Source organism: Ranitomeya imitator, chromosome 4 (genome assembly GCF_032444005.1).
Source record: "Ranitomeya imitator isolate aRanImi1 chromosome 4, aRanImi1.pri, whole genome shotgun sequence".
Taxonomy (NCBI): Eukaryota; Metazoa; Chordata; class Amphibia; order Anura; family Dendrobatidae; genus Ranitomeya; species Ranitomeya imitator.
The window spans coordinates 206,839,773-206,861,187 of NC_091285.1; the positions used below are offsets into that span (position 1 = coordinate 206,839,773).

Consider the following 21,415-nt stretch of genomic DNA (forward strand, 5'->3'; position numbering starts at 1 on the left):
TTCAGTGCTTAAATGGGTTAACCTTTGCTGCCACATTGCACACCTCGGGTGCTCCTCGGGACCCGTAGAAGCGCAAGCACAGCGCGAAACGGCCGTCGTCTCCACTCCCTCCTGCTCACCTGAGCTTCGGCTCCATCGGTAACCCGACCTTGGATTTTTAGATGTCACGTCAATAAAGTAAGCGATTTTTGCACTATAAGAAGACTGGTGAGTGCCCTCGTTATTTCTCTTTTGTTGGCTAGTATATAACACTGCCCACGTAGTATATAGCAGCGCCACTCACTCATGCACTGGTAGGACTAGGAGCTCCTCCTGAATCTACCTCATAACTTCAGCAGCACGGCAGCCAGCCAGGGGCGGAGATCAGAGCAGAGAATGTGCTCTCTCCCCCCACAAACAATGTCAAGCTGGCTGCCTTCTCTTAACCCCTATGTGTGCCTGCCTGGCTGCACTCACTGAGTGATAAGATGCTTGTGTCAGAGCTGGCACATAGGGGTTAAGAGAACGCAGCCAGCAGTGACTTTATAGGCAGAGAGAGCATGTTATCTCCTGCTCTGCTCTCCCAGCTGTATCTATGACAGCATGAGTGGGCCCCCCTCTCTCCCCAGGGCCCTGGCATTTGCCCGCTGTGCCGGGTGCTGACGCCGGCCCTGAGCAGAGGGCGCGCGCTAACCACATCACCGCGCCCTCCGCCCTGAGCGTCACAGCTGAAGACAGAGCGGCGCCGGAACGAGGAAAGATGACTATCGCGCAGCGCAGCGCTCCCCTCCCCGATATACTCACCTGGTCCTGGCGCTGTGCAGTCCTTGGCTTCCCCAACGCCGCAGCTTCATCCTGTACTGAGCGGTCACCGTTACCACTCACTACAGTAATGAATATGCAGCTCCACCTCTATGGGAGGTGGAGCCGCATATTCATTACTGTAATGAGCGGTACCATGTGACCACTGAGCACAGGAAGAAGCTGCTGCTGCCGGCGCCGGGGAACCAGGGACCGCGCCAGGAGCAGGTGAGTATAATTAGACAGCCCCTGCTCCCCCTCCCCTGTCGACCCCTGGGTATGACTTGAGTATAAGCCGAGAGAAGAACTTTCAGCCCAAAAAAGTGGGCTGAAAATCTCGGCTTATACTCGAGTATATAAGGTATATATATATACACACACACACACACAATATTTAATACAGTGAAAACAAATGAGCATATGCCCTGTAGTAAGCAAACAAGTAAACAGAAACAGTCCATGTAAATAACATAGGGTACATAGTTAAGACCATTTTTATCAAAGAAGAGTAAAAGCCATCCCACCAAGACAAGGTGAACACAATCGGGACAGTCCTAACCTATCTGTGGTTTTAAAACCTTACCTTGCGTCAGCTGACCTGAATGTAGATAAGGGAAGAGCAGAACAGGAGCCCGAGGCTTTCAGACACCTGCACATGGGAAGTTATATAGATGAAAAGCCTACATCAACAGCTCTAGCCCTATCTAGCTTTCCATGTGAAGATATCTGAAATCGGTTGACGCTAAGGTTTTACTACTAGACTCAGGATAGGACTGTCCCAAATTGGAAACACCATTTTGTAGTGCTATGCAAAATAGTGTTAACCAAGTACCCTGTTTTATTTACATGTACTGTTACTGTTTACTTACTTACTGCAGTGTTTGTACCGTATATACTCGAGTATAAGCCGACCCGAGTATAAGCCGACCCCCCTAATTTTGCCACAAAAAACTGGGAAAACTTATTGACTCGAGTATAAGCCTAGGGATGGAAATGCAGCAGCTACCTGTGAATTTCAAAAATAAAAATCGATGCTCCATACCGTTCATTATTGCCCCATAAGATGCTCCATATAAAGCTGTGCCACATATAATTCTCCATATCGTTCATTGTTGCTCCATATAAAGCTGTGCCACATATAATGCTTTGCACCGTTCATTTTGGCCCCATAGATGCTCTTTATAAAACTGTGCCACATTTAATGCTCTGCACCGTTCATTATGGCCCCATAGATGCTCCAGAGAAAGCTGTGCCACATATAATACTCTGCACTGTTCATTATGGCCCCATAGATGCTCCATAGAAAGCTGTGCCACATATAATGCTCTGCACCGTTCTGTATGGCCCCATAGATGCTCCATAGAAAGCTGTGCCCCATATAGAATGCTCTGCACCGTTCATTATTGCTCCATAGAAAGCTGTGCCCCATATAGGAAGCTCTGCACTGTTCATTATGGCCCCATAGATGCTCCATAGAAAGCTGTGCCATATATAATGCTCTGCACCGTTGATTATGGCCCCATAGATGCTCCATAGAAAGCTGTGCCCCTTATAGAATGCTCTGCACCGTTCATTATTGCTCCATAGAAAGCTGTGCCCCATATAGAATGCTCTGCACCGTTCATTATGGCCCCATAGATGCTCCAGAGAAAGCTGTGCCATATATAATGCTCTGCACTGTTCATTATGGCCCCATAGATGCTCCTTATAAAGCTGTGCCCCATATAGAATGCTCTGCACCGTTGATTATGGCCCCATAGATGCTCCATAGAAAGCTGTGCCCCATATAGAATGCTCTGCACCGTTCATTATTGCTCCAGAGAAAGCTGTGCCCCATATAGAATGCTCTGCACCGTTCATTATTGCCCCATAGATGCTCCATAGAAAGCTGTGCCATATATAACGCTGCTGCTGCTGCAATAAAAAAAAAAAATCACATACTCACCTCTCTTCGCTCAGGATGCCGGCGCTTTCAATATTTACCTGCTCCTCGTGCGGCTCCGTCTCCAGCACTGACGCTCAGCAGAGGGCGCGCACTGACTACGTCACCGCGCCCTCTAACCTGAGCGTCACTGCCAGAGGACGCTGCAGATGGAGGCGCACCGAAGCGAGGAGCAGGTAAATATCGCGCAGCGCTGCGTTCCCCGTATACTTACCTGCTCCCGGCGCGGTCCCTGCAGTCCCTGGCTTCCCCGGCGCTGCATCTTCTTACTGTATTGAGCGGTCAGTTACCGCTCATTTACAGCAATGAATATGCGGCTCCACCTCTATGGGAGGTGGAGCCACATATTCATTTCTGTAATGAGCGGTACCATGTGACCACTCAGTACAGGAAGAATCTGCAGCGCCGGGGAAGCCAGGGACTGCAGGGACCGCGCCGGGAGCAGGTAAGTATAACTACACAGCCCCCGCTCCCCCTCCCCTGCTGACCTCCCGGTATATGACTCGAGTATAAGCCGAGAGGGGGACTTTCAGCCCAAAAAAATGGGCTGAAAATCTCGGCTTATACTCAAGTATATACGGTACTTGTTTTTTCCTTAGGTGTTGTCTGTGAAATAGCCACAGTTGTTAAAATGCTTTTACTCAGTACAGAGCTGTCTGTCAGTCAGTGACGAGGCGTGGTTACAGCCGCCATTCACTATGCATTGGGTGGCGACTGAAGCTGTGCCTGTATGACTGAAAGCCCCAAGCTGCCGGAAGGAATTAAGTGCACTTGCTCCAGGTAGCCTTGAGCTTTCAGTGTGGCGATCGGGCAGCACTGGAACGCTATAAACCTGCAGATTCACCCCATATCTGCAGGGTAATAGCCTTTTGGGATGTGATCAGTTCCCTTTAATGGGGCTGTCTGGCCACCTAAACATTTTTTAACAAACTCTTGGAATGGTGAAAAACAATAAAAGTAGCAATCACTGCCCCAGCTGGGACCAACATGTGACTGCTATAGCCTGATTGGTGATAGTGATCATGTGTCTATCCAAGCAGAGCATATTGGAGACTTGCAGGAAACTAGGAAGAATCACAACGTGGCCAACAAAAAGAAATATATTGTGCATGTGACACGATTGAGCACTGCAGCCATGATATTACAGTGATAATGTCCACAATGGTATTGCATGATACTGCAGGAACCGGACATCACCATGTACGCTTATCCTAGATGCCATGCCTCTACCTCAGTCAGCCTCTTCTGCTAAGCATGACGATATACTATGTTATTCATGTGTGCTTTGGAGCAACGTGGTACAGCACAGAAAAAGCAAAACTGCATGATGTTGTACCTGATGCGGTGCCCCCGCAGGAATGAAAACAGCATCTCCCAGGAACTGTACAATTGCCCAGCCTTGCACTCCATATTCATCATAGAGACGCTTACGTAAATCCTGATCCAAATACCAACTTTGATCATGTATTGGATCATGATCTGTAGGATTTTCTTGCCCCTGTTCATCACCAACCTACAACATAAAAAACACAACCATGAGTAATGACATGTTTCTGTATTATAAGTGGCTACATAGTTGGATACCAAAACTGTACCTTTCTAAGAAGCTCCCGGATCTTTTCGGCATCCTTAGCGGCATAAATGTGCCACAGTGCTCCAGGCTTTTCCTTTCCCTCATGAATTCGTTTTTTTGTCACTTCATCAGCATCGCCTTCCTCAATAGTCCTGAGTACCTCTGAAAGTTGTGTTACATTAGCCCAATCTGGTTTCATGTGATAGATTTGTAAACTTTACATTTGTAATTTATATAAAGCTCTTAGGCCCCGATTCATCACATTGTTTTAGCCAGAAATCTGGAGTAAAACACCCCAAGCAGAGCAAAAATCAACAACTTTTGGCTTTTTCCACATGTTTTTCCCAGCTCTGCCAAAATAGGACACGCTGGGTTGAGAGGTGGGAGTGACGCCTCGGCTCATTAATTCATGGCAAATCGTGGCATACCTTAAAACACAACTCCAGCGGGGTTTTTTTACTGCTGGAGTGGTTCTTTAAACGGAAGTCCCCTGCCCCGGTCGTGTACGCACCCTATGGCGTCTTCAATGTTTTTCGGCGCTGTCGCGTCACAGTCTTATGAACGCAGCTTCTGAATGGCCGGAACTCAGAAGTTACTTAACAAGCTCACAATGCAAGTCTATAAGAGCCAGAATGAGGCTAGAACAAGGCTTTCATAGACAAGTAATGAGTTGTGACCCCTGGCTTGCTCCATGAAACAATGGAGAAGACAGCAGGTCACAAACTATTGGAGACAGACAGGAGCGACGGTGAAAACATATGAAAATGCTGGAAAGTGAGTATCAGATAGGGGGCTGGGAACTTGGTTTTTAAGCACCACTCCAGCGGTGAAATAAAAACGCTGCAGTGGGGCTTTAAACCAGAAATCTTACTTCAGTCCTTGACTGGAGTAAGATTTGTGGCAGAGAGCATGCCATTTTGCAGTTACGTCCAATTCTTGGCATGCACTACTTAATGAATTAGGCGCGCCTGACTCCAGCACACCCCCTTATCAAGACTGGCATGAACAATGCCGGTCTTGATATGTTGGAGTCTTACTGTATTTTTTTTTTTTTTTTACCTTAGTAGCGTGCTGCAACTATCAACCACAATTAAAAAAAAATATTTTATTGTTCATTTGCTTCCTAAATGCAAAGTTAAGAAACTTTCTAAACAATTTGAATTAATAATTTTATACCACAAGAGAAATAATAGAAATCTGGATCAGGTTGCAAACTGTGATCAGGGGGTTTAAGAGTAAATTAAGGATTGCAGCCTGAAACTTAGCGCAATTAGGTAACCACTATTGTGGGTAAAAATCATTGTTTCCATGTCAATATATCCATAGCCTTTAAAAATACAAATCTCTGACACTGAATGCTGCTTTCCTTCATGTATCTGAAATGTGTGCATATGTTACATACAGATTTTGATCCTGATTTCAACCCTGTACGCTTCCGGGCGAAAATCCGCTACACTGCTGCAATATTATTTTCTCCTTTAGCCCACAGAAATCTTTTCTGGAGAAGAGCGTTTTCAAGACCCCTGATCACTGTTCAGAATCCACAGCAAATCTGCCTTGGAACCTACCCTTGTAGATGCCAATGAATAAGAGTCCGTATAGAGGCTGCCCAAATCTACGCTAGGAAATACAGTAAATTGGTAGCGATCACATAGATTATATGGCAGTATAAACAAAGAGGAATATGAGAAACAGACGTTTTATTCAACTGTATGTCAGTATACAGTTTAACCAAGGAATGTTCATTTGTTAGTCATCTAGCGCAGTATTAAGACACATTGGGGTGATTGTATCAACCAAAATTCACCAGAATTCTGGCACCATGTAAGACACCCCCATTCCCCCTCATGATAAATCCGGGGCACATAAGACCGTCTAGTTTATGTTTGCACTAAGAATTAGACACAAAGAATAAATATATCATAATGTCTTTTAGACATCTAATGAAATTATTGATTGATTACCTTCATTGTGAGCACTCTCTCCTAATGGAATACCTACGTACACCATGACATTAACTGCATCAGACACATCCAAATGCAAGTTAGTTGTGCCAACTCGTCTGTCTTCAGCAGTAATTAAACCTTTATTAAGACAAGAAAACAGTCTGTATTGTATTACCTAAACATACATTTTATCATGTTTCATGATCACATTTATGTCATATTTCTATTGCATATATTTCCATTATTTTTATGTTAGAAAGCCCCAGCATGGACTGAACATATGACTTGGAGAATTCTTTATTAGAAGTATGGAGCTCCAGCTGTTAAGACATGTTCACATGCCGTGCATTTGTTGAAGAATGTCTCAGAATTGTCCAATTCATTTGAATGCAGCTTGGAAAAAGTCCATGCACATGCCACAGAAATAATCCGATCCACATCAGATCAGTCTCACCCTGCGCAGCCTTCCAGGAGATCCAGAACTGTGATATATGCTTTAGATTTATCAGAAAGGATACATGTGCAATAAACAGTATTTCCTGCCATTGCAAATCATTTTTATTAACAAAATGTACAATGGTTTATTGCAAACAACAGAACCTATCAGAGAAGAACAATGTAAATAGCTCAACACAGCTAATATAACAAGTGGTCTCTCCAAGCACAAGATTCTGATTGTAAGCTTGCGAACAGGGCCCTCACTCTTCTTGGCATCTGTGGATGTTTTACTCTGCAGAATGTGTTGGCGCTATAGAAATACAATTATTATTAATATAATATCACTATTTATGACTACTGCTGTCTGAAAATTACTCAATTCCTTCATGAAAAACGTGTTTAGTACTTAGCAGATCACCCTTTGGCTGTTATGAGCTGCTACAAATGTGATATATTGATAGACAACAGTTTTTAGAAGTTTTTCTGAGGAATATTAGCCAATACCTCTTGTACAATGGCTTCTGGGTCTCGAATATCCTTAGGTTGTCAAAAGTGGTCCAAAATTTTAAAAGAACAGATTGTTGCCTTGTACAAAAAAAAGAAAAAATATACAAAAAAAAGCCAAGGCATTGACTGTTCCTAGAGATACAGTTGGAAGCATAGTTCACAAATTTAAAGTTTCGGCAACACTGGCCACACTACAATGACTTGTAAGAGAGGAAGCCATCGACAGTTGCCACCAGATTCCAGGGGAGGATAGGTGGTCAAAAACACTCAAGTGACTATAAAAGACTTGTAGCAAGACTTGGTGGCAGCAGAGAAGATTTCAGTTTGCACAGTACCGTAAGACATATACTAAACACAGAAGGTCCCCATACATGAACTCCTAGACATACACCTCTACTGATCTAAAGGCACAAGAACAGAAAGATCCAATATGCTCAAATCCATATAAATTAACTACAGAAGTTTTGAAATTCTGTTTCATCGAGCAAGGAAACAAAACTGGAACTTTTTGGGCCCATGGATTACAGGATTAAAAAGAATGAATCATTCATTAAAAAGAGCACCTTGCTTACAGTGAAGCAAGGTGGTGTCTTGGTTATGACCTGGACTGAGTTGCTTCCTCAGGCACTTGGAGACCTGCGGAATGTGGAGGGAAAGAAGATGGATTCTATCAAGTATCAGGAAATCCTACGAGAAAATGTCATGCCTTCAGTGAGGAAGCTAAAACTTGGGCATTTTTAGACCTTCCAACAGGACAACGATCCTAGGCGTACCTTACAGTTCAGATGTCATTCCGTTGTCAGGCCCTTAGAAACGCGAGTACATGCTCCATCTTTATGACTTTTTGAGCACGGTTTTCTTTCTGTGCTTTCATAAAGTGACGCGTTTGCTTTATAGCTTTGGTAAGTGCCCCATGTTCCATATCTTTGCTGGGATATTCTATGTAATTTACTATTTTTGGAGTAGTGCACCATCAAATCAGCAAGAGCAATACCTGCCCATTTTCACTGAAGCAAAGCCTTTGAAAACATGGCTAGGGTTCTTAGCATTTCTATTTTGTGAAAGTCCAGGAGATGGTTTGTAATATTCCAGCGCCACAGAAAATTGGGTTAAAAATTAGAAAATGAATTCCAATTCATGAAAAATATTATAGCGTGCACCTACAATACTAGCAACAACGCTATATATACTTTCAACTTTTCTACAGGTCCCAAAGGTTTAGCTTCAAAAGAAGGCCAGGAAGATTTACCTCCATTGAACCCCATAAATAAAATCACTGATGGAATTTGAAGGTGGTTGGAGGTCAAATCCAGGAATATTAGTAATGCGCATGAGGAACGTGCAAAGATTCCTCATATTTTGCAGCAGGTCATAACCATCAGACTGCACTAAAGACGCTTAGTATGAGCGTGTTGAATGATTCTGAGACTAGTACTCATTAAAAGTGGCATTTTGTGCTGAACTTGGAGAAACCATTTGTTATGTTAGTTGTGTTGAGCTATTTACATTGTTCGCTTATGGCACCCTGCTGATCAGCTGTTCTCGGTACCAGCGGAGGCAGAAAGCACTCCATTATGGAGCCTACTGATAACAGCTGCGGCTGGGTACTGCACATCCGTCCTATTGCTTTAAATAGGGTCAGCTGTGCAGTACCTGCCCGGGCCATGGTCAATAGAGGAGGCAGCTCCGTAAATGATCATTTCTGGCCGTTGCTGGCACAGAGAACGGCTGATCATCGGGGGTGCCAGGTGATGCACTCACAACGATCAGACATCGATGACCTATCCTAAGGATAGCTCATCAACATTAAAGTAGTGGACAATCTCTCTAATTTGCAACGGAGGCTGAATAATTTTGATTGCAACAACACGTTCTCTATGATTTACATAAAAGGGGTCTTTTCTATATTTCTTCTAGTACAGTAGTGGAGTAAAAAGAGTAACTGCATATCTATCAACAAATCAGGTCTATCTATTGACATGCATAAGTTATATTTATGAACATTCAAATTTAAAGGATGTTGTGCAAGTTTTAGTTGTGTCAGACCTTTGGCCAAAAACACGATTAAAAACATGGTTTTATATCAGCTCAATAAAACATGCCCAAGTGCTGGGAAAACAGTAACCATATTTGGCACCAGTCTTTGTTCACTATTTTGAGTAAGGGTACCGTCACACACTGCCATTTCGATCGCTACGACGGTACGATTCGTGACGTTCCAGCGATATCGTTACGATATCGCTGTGTCTGACATGCAGCAGCGATCAGGGATCCTGCTGAGAATCGTACGTCGTAGCAGATCGTTTAGAACTTTCTTTTGTCGCTGGATCTCCCGCTGGCATCGCTAGATCGGTGTGTGTGACGCCGATCCAGCGATGCGATCTAGCGATGCGTTCGCTTGTAACCAGGGTAAACATCGGGTAACTAAGCGCAGGACCGCGCTTAGTAACCCGATGTTTATCCTGGTTACAAGCGTAAAACTAAAAAAAAACAAACAGCACATACTTACATTCTGGTGTCCGTCAGGTCCCTTGCCGTCTGCTTCCCGCACTGTGACTGCCGGCCGTAAAGTGAAAGCAGAGCACAGCGGTGATGTGCTTTCACTTTCACTTTACGGCCGGCAGTCACAGTGCGGGAAGCAGACGGCAAGGGACCTGAGGGACACCAGAATGTAAGTATGTGCTGTTTTTTTTTTTTTTTAGTTTTACGCTTGTAACCAGGGTAAACATCGGGTTACTAAGCGCAGTCCTGCGCTTAGTAACCCGATGTTTACCCTGGTTACCCGGGTACCTCGGCATCGTTGGTCGCTGGAGAGCTGTCTGTGTGACAGCTCCCCAGCGACCACACTACGATTTACCTACGATCACGGCCAGGTCATATCGCTGGTCGTGATCGTAGGTAAATCGTATAGTGTGACGGTACCCTAAGTACAGTACAATGCTTGCACCATTTACTGGCAACCATCCCAACATTTGTCAGGTGCAGCCCCTGGCAACCATCCCAACATTTGTCAGGTGCAGCCCCTACCAAAAACCCTTTACAAAGACTTGACAAGCAAATACTAGTTTTCTGGTCCTTCAGCAAGTGACATACCAGATCACACATTTTCTTTTATAAAGGTTATCCCATCCATCATCTCACTCCAAATACCCCTCTCTCCCAATAAATCATCAGCATACCCTAAGAGGGCTTGTGGACAGGAAATCTTGTTAAGACAACACAAAGTCTAAAGACTTCTCTAATGAATTATACATGGATTTTCCACTTTCCCTTTAATATATAATGCATAGTAAAATGCCACTTTTGAGATTTGCATGATAACATACCATAAGCATTATACATTTTAGGACCAAGATCTGGCCGCACAAAGTAACTGGGCAATCTTGATGCCAAATTAAGCCTCCCATCTCGCTTTGTATATTCTGGCAAAGGAAGATTCTCCATCAAGTCATCAAATCTATAACAAAGTGAAAACATACAGTGTTTCATTAATGTGAATGTGGTGTATTCCATCAATAATTATTACATGGGATCACTGACATGTAAGGTACTGTTAACATTTTTGTAGCCTTCTGTTGTAGAGATACATTGGAAGGACTCCTGTCATATACCTTTCGAATAGACAGTAAAGCATCCTCTTGGATTGAAGTGGGACACATAGAACGAAGTCCCCACCACCTCTCCACAGTAACACTCATGGATACCAGAGCTGAGGGTGGTATTGAAGGTGTTCAGGAATCCCCTAGTAGCTACAGAAACGGTGGGGTAGGGGTGGAATACACCACTTACTTGAGCTGTGGGCTCTGCTTTCTTGGTTACCCATGTGGGACACTGCTTTGTAAGCTTGACTGGCTCTAATGAGGCTCCCGTGAAGCTGCTCATGGAATGAGAAGAGCAAAGAAGCACTCCTACTGTCGAGACACCACCTCCAGCTCTAACTCAAGTGATGAAACTGAACTCGATCCTTATTAGGAATGGACAAGGGTAATGACAGAGGCGAGGTTGGCAATTAAGCGGCAGCAACATGCGCTGCAATCAAGATTAAATGGTATGCAGCACGCAAAGGCGGAAGTATGGGGTGTCTCAAGGTTAATTGCAGGGAACCAATCAGCATCCAGTCAACCTGCAGAGAATGGTGGCAATGCAGATAGAGAACAGTGTGGTCCTAACATAGCTTGCACCATATCACTCAGAGCCTGCAGGTTTCTACCTGTTCCGATATCTACCTAACCTGCAGTAGATGAGAACAGAGTGTGATGTGAACAACACTCCACTTTTACAAAACAAAAAACAAAGAATAGGTTCCCTATAAGCAAAAAAATACAGGTGAAACAGCTACTCCTTAAATGCCAAAGTCACCCGAGTAAAATATGAAAAATATATGTTTATCTCCTGCAGCGGCAGCATTCCAGCAATATTGGGCCTCCCGAAGCTTGCGTGACACTGAGCGGCCGCTGTCTTTACTATCCTGTCAGAGCAGACCTACTCTGATGCAATATCGTTGAGCAGCAACCAACTGGTGGCCATTAATTAGCTGAAGCACTGATGTGACAATGCAGCCGGAAGACCATGCTAACATCGCTGGTGCAGGAGTATAATCTTTGGTGAGTTTACTGGGGGAACTCACGTATTTAAGGAGTGGTCAAATAGTGGACAACCCTTTTAACAAGAATGGCACCTTACCGTGTTGGCATCATGTCTCTGAAATCCTCCCCAGGAGGCCAGTCTTTTAGCTTAAGGACCATTGGAGACCCATCCTCTGCTCTTAATCTTTCTGAAGAAATAAGAGGTTTATCTTGGCTGTAATTAATGCTTGTTCTTAGAGCTATACATTAGACATTCTAACTGTTGGCATATGAGAAGTTAAAAAGTACATTTTTCACAATGTTTAGATCTTGGGACTCAAAAAGCCACTCCATTTATGATGGTTCTAGCCCCATCATGCTTTTTCACCAAATAGATTTAGAATTGGCTTGTATGCCTTTCGCTCATTTTGATCCTATTTCAATTTTTATTTTAAATCTCCTAGTGAGGCCAATATTTAATAGTCAGCTTTTTACTGCTGCAGACGGCACTGACATTTGGTGGGGAGCTGGCCAACACACTAATACTGCATGTATGACACTTTACATAAGATTCACTAGTAAATACCTATTTAAAGGGTTGTTCAGCATGCAACTTTTTTTTTTTTTTTATTTTTACCAATGGCGGAGAGTGAGATACAGGGAATCTGTCAGTAGGATCAACCCTCCTAAGCTGTTCATATGGACATGTAAGCTCAGAGGAAGCTGAATATCATGGTACTTTGTAATAAGACATCGGATCGCGGATATCAGAGAAATCCAATTTTTTCTTATATGTAAATGAGCTGTTCAGGACTATAGGGCGGACACTGATCTGCATGAGAATCTACCTCCACAGATTGTTTTAGACAAAAAAGAGGGTGTAACCAGTGTGAGACATGTAATGGTTACCAGTGTGATGTGTAATGGCCGCTCTCTGCTCCCCTGATCTCACTGCAGAGCTGTGTGTAATTATAACACATCTGCAGGTTCCTCTCAGCTTCCATCTCACCGGCAGACAGGGTGATGTAATACAGCAGAGGTGTGAGAGCTGCAGCTGCTAAAGTGTTTGTTACGAGACAAAGTTCAGTTCTACTGTACTGTGTTAGTTACTTGTTTTACACTGGTAATAGCCCCTTTCATTTAATATAAACTCTGGAAACAGATTCTAATGCAGATCAGTGTCCGGCCCATAGTCCTGAACAGTTCATGTACATAAAAGGAAAAAAAATGGATTTCTCTGGAATAAAGCATCAGATACCAGGTATCAAGGTATCGTTTTATTCAGCTTCTTCCTATGACCTACATGCTCATATAGATGGCTTAGGATGGATGATACTACTGACAGATTCCATTAAAAAAAAATGAAAGAAGCTTCAGCTATTCTTATGCTGCACCTTGTTCTTTGCAGTTGCAACTTCTTGGTCCTGTTTTTACACACAAGAGGGGGATCAGTCAGGTGAGTATTGCTTCTTCGGCCAGACAACCCCTTTAAACATGATTATTCAAAAATGCGTGAAAAGTTTGGCCTTATTCACATCTGAGTATTTGTAATCCAAAACCATGAGCAGATCCTACAAAGAGCAAAAATATAAAGGACGAATTCATACCTCTTTTTGTTTTGGAGCCACTCATGGCAATGGCTTGCAAATGGTGATGTGTGAACAAGGCCTTAACCACTGGTAACACATAATCCATTATACAGTAGATCAGTGAAGCAGTGTTGTAGTATTCACTTTAGTAATGTTGAAGTTCAGGACAGTGAAAAAAGTAAAATAAAATGAATTACTCATTAGTATACCAAAAAGAAGATTGTGCTTACTTTCAATAACTTCAAAACCGTCCCAAAAATCACGAACTTTCACATCCGAAATTATAGCACAGTTCCGACAATTCACCAGATCCACATCTTGATCTCCAAATTCAAGACTAAACGCATCAGGTTTCCAAAGCTCCCACTTTAGTTTTTTCTGGACCCCAGAAACAAGCACAGGCTGCAAAGAACAGGAAAACCAAGTTATTCCCGATTCAATTTTTATTAAGCTTAACTAAATAATACACTTTCCCTCCAAAAATATACATATGCTCACCTGGCCTTGTTTCCAACATTCCCTAAATATTTTCCAATTATTTTTGTTGCTTGGGTCATGTAGACAGAGAAGCCTTCCATCACAGAGCCAGGAATGTGATGTGTGTGGGTCAAGTACGTGTAAGCCCATCATCATCTCCTTCCCCTCCTTAAGGCTCTCACTCGAGCTACTTGCTCTCTTTGCAGCATCTGACGTCTTTTTGTTTTCTACAACAGAAGCAATAATGTGGTCCAGAAAGTTTGGTAAGCTGGATTTTCCCTTTGCCTGAAAAATAAATAAATTGTGGTTTGCATTAAAAAGAAAAAATGCAATGCAAAGATAAAAACTTCTGTGCAAACTGGATTTATATTTAATAATGCACAAAACTACTCACTGTGGCATTAAAGACCGGAGGGAAGGGAACTCCAGATTCCAGTGCTCCTTGCGAAAGCTTCCCGGGACCAGAATGAAGCAAATCCCTCAAGCTGGAGCCTTCACTCTTTGTGTTGGAGGCAGCTGGCCCGAGTAAAAGGCTGTTAAAAAGCTTTGGAGTTGAGGAGGTCTTCATACTTGGATTAAGGGAATCCATTCCTAAGGAAGTGTTTGATTCTTTGTGCTGTACAGGATTCTGTGAGCTAGGATCTGAAATAAAACACATCTACATGAGTTACAATGTTCAATCGATTTTCAACAGCAAAAAGATAAAGTTAAATTCAAAGTCTAAAATTAACATTTTACTTTTAGTCCACTTGTACAATAGAAAAAAGAAAAGCACTCACCAATCTGAAAAATCCTTAGCTTTATTGAGTCTTCATTAAAAAGAAAAAGAGTCGGGGGAGAGTGAGGAAAGGAGTTAGGGCCAGCGCTTCTGCGGGTCCACCTTGGTCCTTGGTGGACCTGCAGAAGCGCTAGCATAGCGCGAAACGGACGTCGTTCTGACCTGCTCGCACTAAAGGTACCGTCACACTAAGCGACGCTGCAGCGATACCGACAACGATCCGGATCGCTGCAGCGTCGCTGTTTGGTCGCTGGAGAGCTGTCACAAAGACATCTCTCCAGCGACCAACGATCCCGAGGTCCCCGGTAACTAGGGTAAACATCGGGTTACTAAGCGCAGGGCCGCGCTTAGTAACCCGATGTTTACCCTGGTTACCATCGTTAAAGTAAAAAAAAACAAACGCTACATACTTGCCTACCGCTGTCTGTCCCCGGCGCTCTGCTTCTCTGGTCTGGCTGTGAGCGCCGGGCAGCCGGAAAGCAGAGAGGTGACGTCACCGCTCTGCTTTCCGGCCGCTGTGCTCACAGCCAGAGCAGAGAAGCAGAGCGCCGAGGACAGACAGCGGTAGGTAAGTATGTAGCGGTTGTTTTTTTTACTTTAACGATGGTAACCAGGGTAAACATCGGGTTACTAAGCGCGGCCCTGCGCTTAGTAACCCGATGTTTACCCTGGTTACCAGCGAAGACATCGCTGAATCGGTGTCACACACGCCGATTCAGCGATGTCTGCGGGAGATCCAGCGACGAAATAAAGTTCTGGACTTTCTTCCCCGACCAGCGACAGCACAGCAGGGGCCTGATCGCTGCTACCTGTCACACTGGACGATATCGCTAGCGAGGACGCTGCAACGTCACGGATCGCTAGCGATATCGTCTAGTGTGACGGTACCTTAACTCCTTTCCTCACTCTTCTCCGACCATGGACTCTCTTTAATGAAGACTCAATAAAGCTAAGGATTTTTCAGATCGGTGAGTGCTCTTCTTTTTTCTATTGTACATGTGGATGAATTTGTTTTTTCTGGATATAGCACCCGAGATCTTGGAACATAGCGTCCTATCATACTGGCTTTGAAGCGGTACCTGTGGTTATCAGTGGCCTGCAGCTTTGTCTTTCTTTTTTGTTGTTTACACATTTTACTTTTAGGTTCATAAACTGAAATGGATATTAATTATGCAAAATTGACAATTGTGTCACTTGAATGCAAAATAAAGATGAAGCTCCGTTCGCCATGGTGGAAAACGGCAATAAAATCATGTGTCCTTTGGTCTCCACAGGTGGGTGGAATTTTGGCTGCACTCTTCTAGAGCTGAGCAAAAAGTTTTGCATTGCCCTGGACTATTGTGACCAGTCCTGTTGACTTATACAACAAATATGTCCTAAGTGTATAATCAAACCTACATTAACCCAATAGAAGCCAAAAGAAAATATAAATTCAAAATCTAAATAAATAGTTGGTGTGGCAACCCTTTGCCTTCTAAACAGAATACATTTTACTTGTTAGGCTAGGGTCACATTGCGTTAGTGCAATCCGTTTAGCGCTAGCGGGTTGCGCTAACGCAATGTTTTTAATGGGGCCGCGTCCCGGGGTCGCGGTAACGTCCCCGCTCTCGCATCTCGATCTGCGAGAGCGGGGAACGGACCGCGGGCGCGCCTCGGACGCTGCAAGCAGCGTCCACGGGGCGCCAGGAAACACTGGCGCGTCGCTAGCGCGTGCCGAACATGGCACGCGCTAGTGTTGCGCGTTCCCATTGCCGTGAATGGGCGCGCTAACGGACGCGTTGCACGGCGTTAATTTCGCCGTGCAACGCTGTCAGCGCTTTCCCATTAACGCAATGGGAACCAAGCCTTACACTTGCACAAAGATTTTCAATGAACTCGGCAGGGAGGTTGCTCCAAACATCTTGGAGAACTACCCACAGAACTTCTGGGAATATACGATTGTGCCAATCCTATTTCATCTTTATGTGACATCAGGGCTCTGACAGATTTCTCTCTATTTGATCACGTCAGTCATAGTCGTCGGCAAAGTTAAGTTGGATCAGTTGTAAGCAAACACTAGCCACAACCCAGTCTTAAAGAATTTTTTCCTTCCTAAAAGTTGGCGCTTTAGGCCTCTTTCACACTTACGTCTTTGAGCTCCCGTCAAAATGCATCGATTTTTTTTTTTTTTTTTTTTTTTTTTTTTTTTTTAAATAGGATCCAGCAAATTTTTCTGCTGGATCCTGTTTTTTTTTAACCATAGACTTGTATTAGCGACAGATGGCCTTCTGTTTCATCCGTCGTGCACTGTCCGTCCGGCGGGGACAACGCACAGAGGAACGTTTTTTCTGTACGTCAGAAAATCGCTCAGTCCGTCGCCGACTATCAAAAACAGGAATCCAGCAACAGGTTCCGTCTTTTGAAACGGAGCATCCACGGTAGAATTTCCAGTTGGGGAAATTCTGTCTCGCTCGCCCTCTCTTTTTACTATTGATGCTGCCTATGCATAAAAAAAAAAAAAAAATTGCAATATTCTCACCTTCCGGCATCCCGCGCAGCGTTACTGATGCTCCCGCTCCCAATAATGTCTTGCGTGCAATGACCTCTGATGACATCGCGGTCTCGCGAGACTTCGACATCATCGGGTCATTTCGCAATGCGTTACTGGGAACACCAGCTGCCAGGAGCGGTGTCTATGTGTTTTCGCAGCGGAAAACCGCTGCAAAGACGCATATACAACAGGTGCACTTGGCCTTGACAGGTCCATCAGAAAAACGGGCCCAGTGCACCCGTTTTTTACAATCTGCACAGGATCCGTCTTTTCAACATTTTGACGGATCCTGTGCAGATTGTAAAAACTGAAGTGTGAAAGAAGCCTTAGACGTGGACATAGCTGGTTCTGATAGTCAGATCTGTAACAACATTATGCAAATAGAGGAGCAGGATCCTGCAGAAATTAACTAAATATTACAATGTGCACTACCTTTTGTTTCTTCTTTTGCCTTTTGTGCTGCCAGGTCTGCCAGCCAGTGCAATGCGGATGAGGGGGTAGATTCTGGGGACTGCTGTTTGTTTTTATTCTCTGTGTTGTTCAGATTATTTTGTTCAGCCATGGTGTCTTCCGCCATGTTGTCACCAACGTCTGGTTTTATATCATCCTCTGTTTTAAGGCTATTTTCATTCAGTTCTGCAGTAGTTGATGATGATGATGATGATGATGATGATGGTGTTGCTCCATCATTGACAGGAGTATTTATAGTTGGAAGCTTCAAAAGGTAAAAAACAAAACACCACTTACAAATGTCATATCATGCACAGGAAAGCCTTTACTGGGAGTTGTAGAGAACCATTAGTGAGGATTCTTTATTTTTTTCATACAAAACTTAGAATCTTTTTTTATTCCTCACATAAAAAAAAGCAAAAAAATAAAATTTGAAACAAACTTGTAGTTGCTATTGCCGTCACCACACTTACCTGGAGAATCGTGTTTCCAGGTTATTTGTACCACACGACGAACATCGTAAAAAAAAAAACCCAAAAAACACAATGGTGGAATTGCAATTTTTTTTTTATCATTTTGTCCCACTTGGAATTTTTTCACTGTTTTTCAGCATATGATAAAATGAATGGTGTTATTCAAAATTCCAACTTGCCATGCCTAAAAAAAAGCATGTTCTCATATAGCTATGTTGTCTGAAAACTAAAAAAGACAGATATGTAGATTGAAAACTAAATAAAAAGTTATGGCCTTTGGAAGGGAAGGAAAAAAATAAAACACTAAAGAGCAAAAACAAAAAGATTCCCTGGATATTAAAGGGTTAAAGCACCTTAATTCTTTGCTAAGCCCCTTTAACACATATCCATGTGTTATATTATTCTGAAGCACCCCAGGTTATCTATTTCCCATAAAGCTGGTTCACCTGTACAAGACTAAACACCCACCATGAAACGACATACAAGTGTACAACATCATGATGTTCACCTCGTGCTAAACACACGCAGTCACTGAATACTTTATAGCTTATATAGGAATCCAAAAGCTTCTACACAAAAGACACAACCATATTAGTACATCTGGAAATACACACAATGTAACATTGGGGAATGCAAGGAGTACCTGGGACATGCCGTTTGTGACTGCCGGTCTTAATACAGTTTTATTGTTTCGGGTAATGCATGGACAGTTGGCCTTGATACCCCATTTTCCTCTTGCTGCGTGCACCAAATCTCCAATGTTGTAAAGGGCTGCAAATAAAATACATCTCACTCATTGAACAAAGAATAATGTGTACTTCATTAATGACAACTGAAATCAGGGGGTGGCATCTACATACCCCGCTACACTTTTAGGCTATATGCCCAACGTTGCGTTTTTTCAGCTTTTTTATGCAAATTTTTACCTGCGTTTCTATTTCAGAAATTATATGCACACAGCTTGTTTTTTTTGTCCTCAGAATTTTGTGCAAAACCAAGTCACTGCTTTCAGCGTTTTTTCAGCTTATTTCACCCATTGAAAGCAATGTGTGGTGCAAAAAGTGCAGGTATCAATTTTTGCTGCGTTTTTTGGTGCCAAAATCTGATGAAGTAGAATCAGATTTTTTTTTTGTTATGTGCTAAACTTTGTCAGCATGCACAAGAGACAAATGTACCCTGACAAAAACGCTGCAAAAACAAAACAAAACAGCAAAACACACAACAAAAACTAAGCAAAATCTGCTTTTTGGCAGCATGTTTCTTACTGCCAAGAGAGCAGGTATTGCCTGCAGGAGAAATAAAAAATGCACCATGGGAACACACAAGTGGTTCTCACTACATTAGAATATCATCAAAAAGTTAATTTATTTCAGTTTTTAATGCAAAAAGTGAAACTCATATTATAAAGAGTCATTACAAACAGAGTGATCTATTTCAAGTGATTTATTTCTGTTAAAGGGACACTGTCACCCCCCCCCCCCCCCCAGCCGTTATAAACTAAAAGAGCCACCTTGTGCAGCAGTAATGCTGCATTCTAACAAGGTGGCTCTTTTAGTTTTTGCTTCTGTTATTCCCTCAATAAAGTGTTTTATAATTTTCCCCAAATACCTATCTTTAGCCAGGGAGGCAGGTCTGAAGCCTCCTCTGTGAAGTGCCCAACTGCCGTCAGTCATCTCTTCTGGGGCGCTGGTCGCCGCCCCTTCAACGCTGTTTGCGTCTGAAATCCGGTGCCTGCGCTGTGCGTGCCTGCCAGGCGCATTGAGTAGTGGCCATCATAGCTCAGATGCTGGGTTCCTGACGGCGCCTGTGCGGACAGTGCGGCCACCCTGTTGCTGAATCCCCGCCCCGCAGTGTGTTATGCATTATGCACAGTGCGGGGCTTCAGCAACAGGGTGGCCGCACTGCCCGCACAGGCGCCGTCAGGAACCCAGCATCTGAGCTATGACGACCACTACTCAATGCGCCTGCCCCTGGCAGGCACGCACAGCGCAGGCGCCGGATTTCAGATGCAAACAGCGCTGAAGGGGCGGCAACCAGCGCCCCAGAAGAGATGACCGACGGCAGTTGGGCGCTTCAAAGAGGAGGCTTCAGACCTGCCTCCCTGGCTAAAGATAGGTATTTGGGGAAAATTATAAAACGCTTTATTGAGGGAATAACAGAAGCAAAAACTAAAAGAGCCACCTTGTTAGAATGCAGCATTACTGCTGCACAAGGTGGCTCTTTTAGTTTATAACGGCTGGAGGGGGTGACAGTGTCCCTTTAATGTTGATGATTATGGCTTACAGCCAATGAAAGCCCAAAAGTCATTATTCTCAGTAATTTAGAATACTTTATAACACCAGCTTGAAAAAATTATTTTAATATCCAAATTTTGGCCTCCTGAATGTACGTTCAGTAAATGTGATCAATACTTGGTCAGGGCTCCTTTATGCATCAATGTGGGTTGGCAGTAATCAGCCTGTGGCACTGCTGAGGTGTTATGGAAGCCCAGGTTGCTTTGATTGCAGCTTTCAGCTCATCTGCATTGTTTGGTGTCTCATCTTCCTCTTGACAATACCCCATAGATTCTCTATAGGGTTAAGGTCAGATGAGTTTGCTGGCCAATCAAGCACAGTGATACTGTTGTTTGTAAACCAGGTATTGGTACGTTTGGCAGTGTGGACAGGTGCCAAGTCCTGCTGGAGAATGAAATTTCCATCTCCAAAAATCTTGTCGGTAGAGGGAACCATGAAGTGCAGTAAAATTTCCTGGTAGACGGCTGCGCTGACTTTGGTCTTGATAAAACACAGTGCACCGACACCAGCAGATGACATGGCTCCTCAAACCATCACTGATTGTGGAGACTTCACACTAGACCTCAAGCAGCTTGGATTGTGGCCTCTCCACTCTTCCTCCAGACTCTGGGACCTTGTTTTCTAAATGTAATGCAAAATTCATTTTCATCTGAAAACAACACCTTGGACCAATGAGCAACAGTCCAGTTCTTTTTCTCCTTGGCCCAGGTAAGACGCATCTGGTGTTGTTTATTGGTCATGAGTGGCTTGACTCAAGGAATGCGACACTTGTAGCCCATGTCCTGGATACGTCTGTGTGTGATGACTCTTGAAGCAATGACTGGCAGCAGTCCACTCCGTGAATCTCCCTCAAAATTTTGAATGGCTTTTTCTTAACAATCCTGTCACGGCTGCGGTTATCACCTTTTTCTACCACGCTTTTTACTTCCACTCAACTTTCCATTAATATGCTTGTTTACATCACTCTGAACAGCCAGCTTCTTCAGCAGTTTTTTTTGGCTTAGCCTCCTTGTGGAGTGCGTCAATGACTGACTTCTGCACATCTGTCAAGTCAGCAATCTTCCCCATGATTG

At 43.6% G+C, this 21,415-nt stretch overlaps 1 protein-coding gene across 1 annotated transcript in view; it reads right to left on the reverse strand.

The window, feature by feature from the left end:
• Nucleotides 1–21,415, reverse strand: part of KDM3B (lysine demethylase 3B) — a 101,596-nt gene that overhangs the window by 7,391 nt on the left and 72,790 nt on the right. The window contains exons 13-22 of the mRNA XM_069764317.1: nucleotides 18,692–18,819; nucleotides 17,558–17,840; nucleotides 14,212–14,459; nucleotides 13,839–14,102; nucleotides 13,571–13,742; nucleotides 11,870–11,960; nucleotides 10,513–10,643; nucleotides 6,260–6,379; nucleotides 4,318–4,457; nucleotides 4,059–4,235 (exon numbers count right to left, since the gene is read on the reverse strand). Coding sequence (XP_069620418.1) covers nucleotides 4,059–4,235; nucleotides 4,318–4,457; nucleotides 6,260–6,379; nucleotides 10,513–10,643; nucleotides 11,870–11,960; nucleotides 13,571–13,742; nucleotides 13,839–14,102; nucleotides 14,212–14,459; nucleotides 17,558–17,840; nucleotides 18,692–18,819 — 1,754 coding nt within the window. The remainder of the gene's footprint in view (nucleotides 1–4,058; nucleotides 4,236–4,317; nucleotides 4,458–6,259; nucleotides 6,380–10,512; nucleotides 10,644–11,869; nucleotides 11,961–13,570; nucleotides 13,743–13,838; nucleotides 14,103–14,211; nucleotides 14,460–17,557; nucleotides 17,841–18,691; nucleotides 18,820–21,415) is intronic.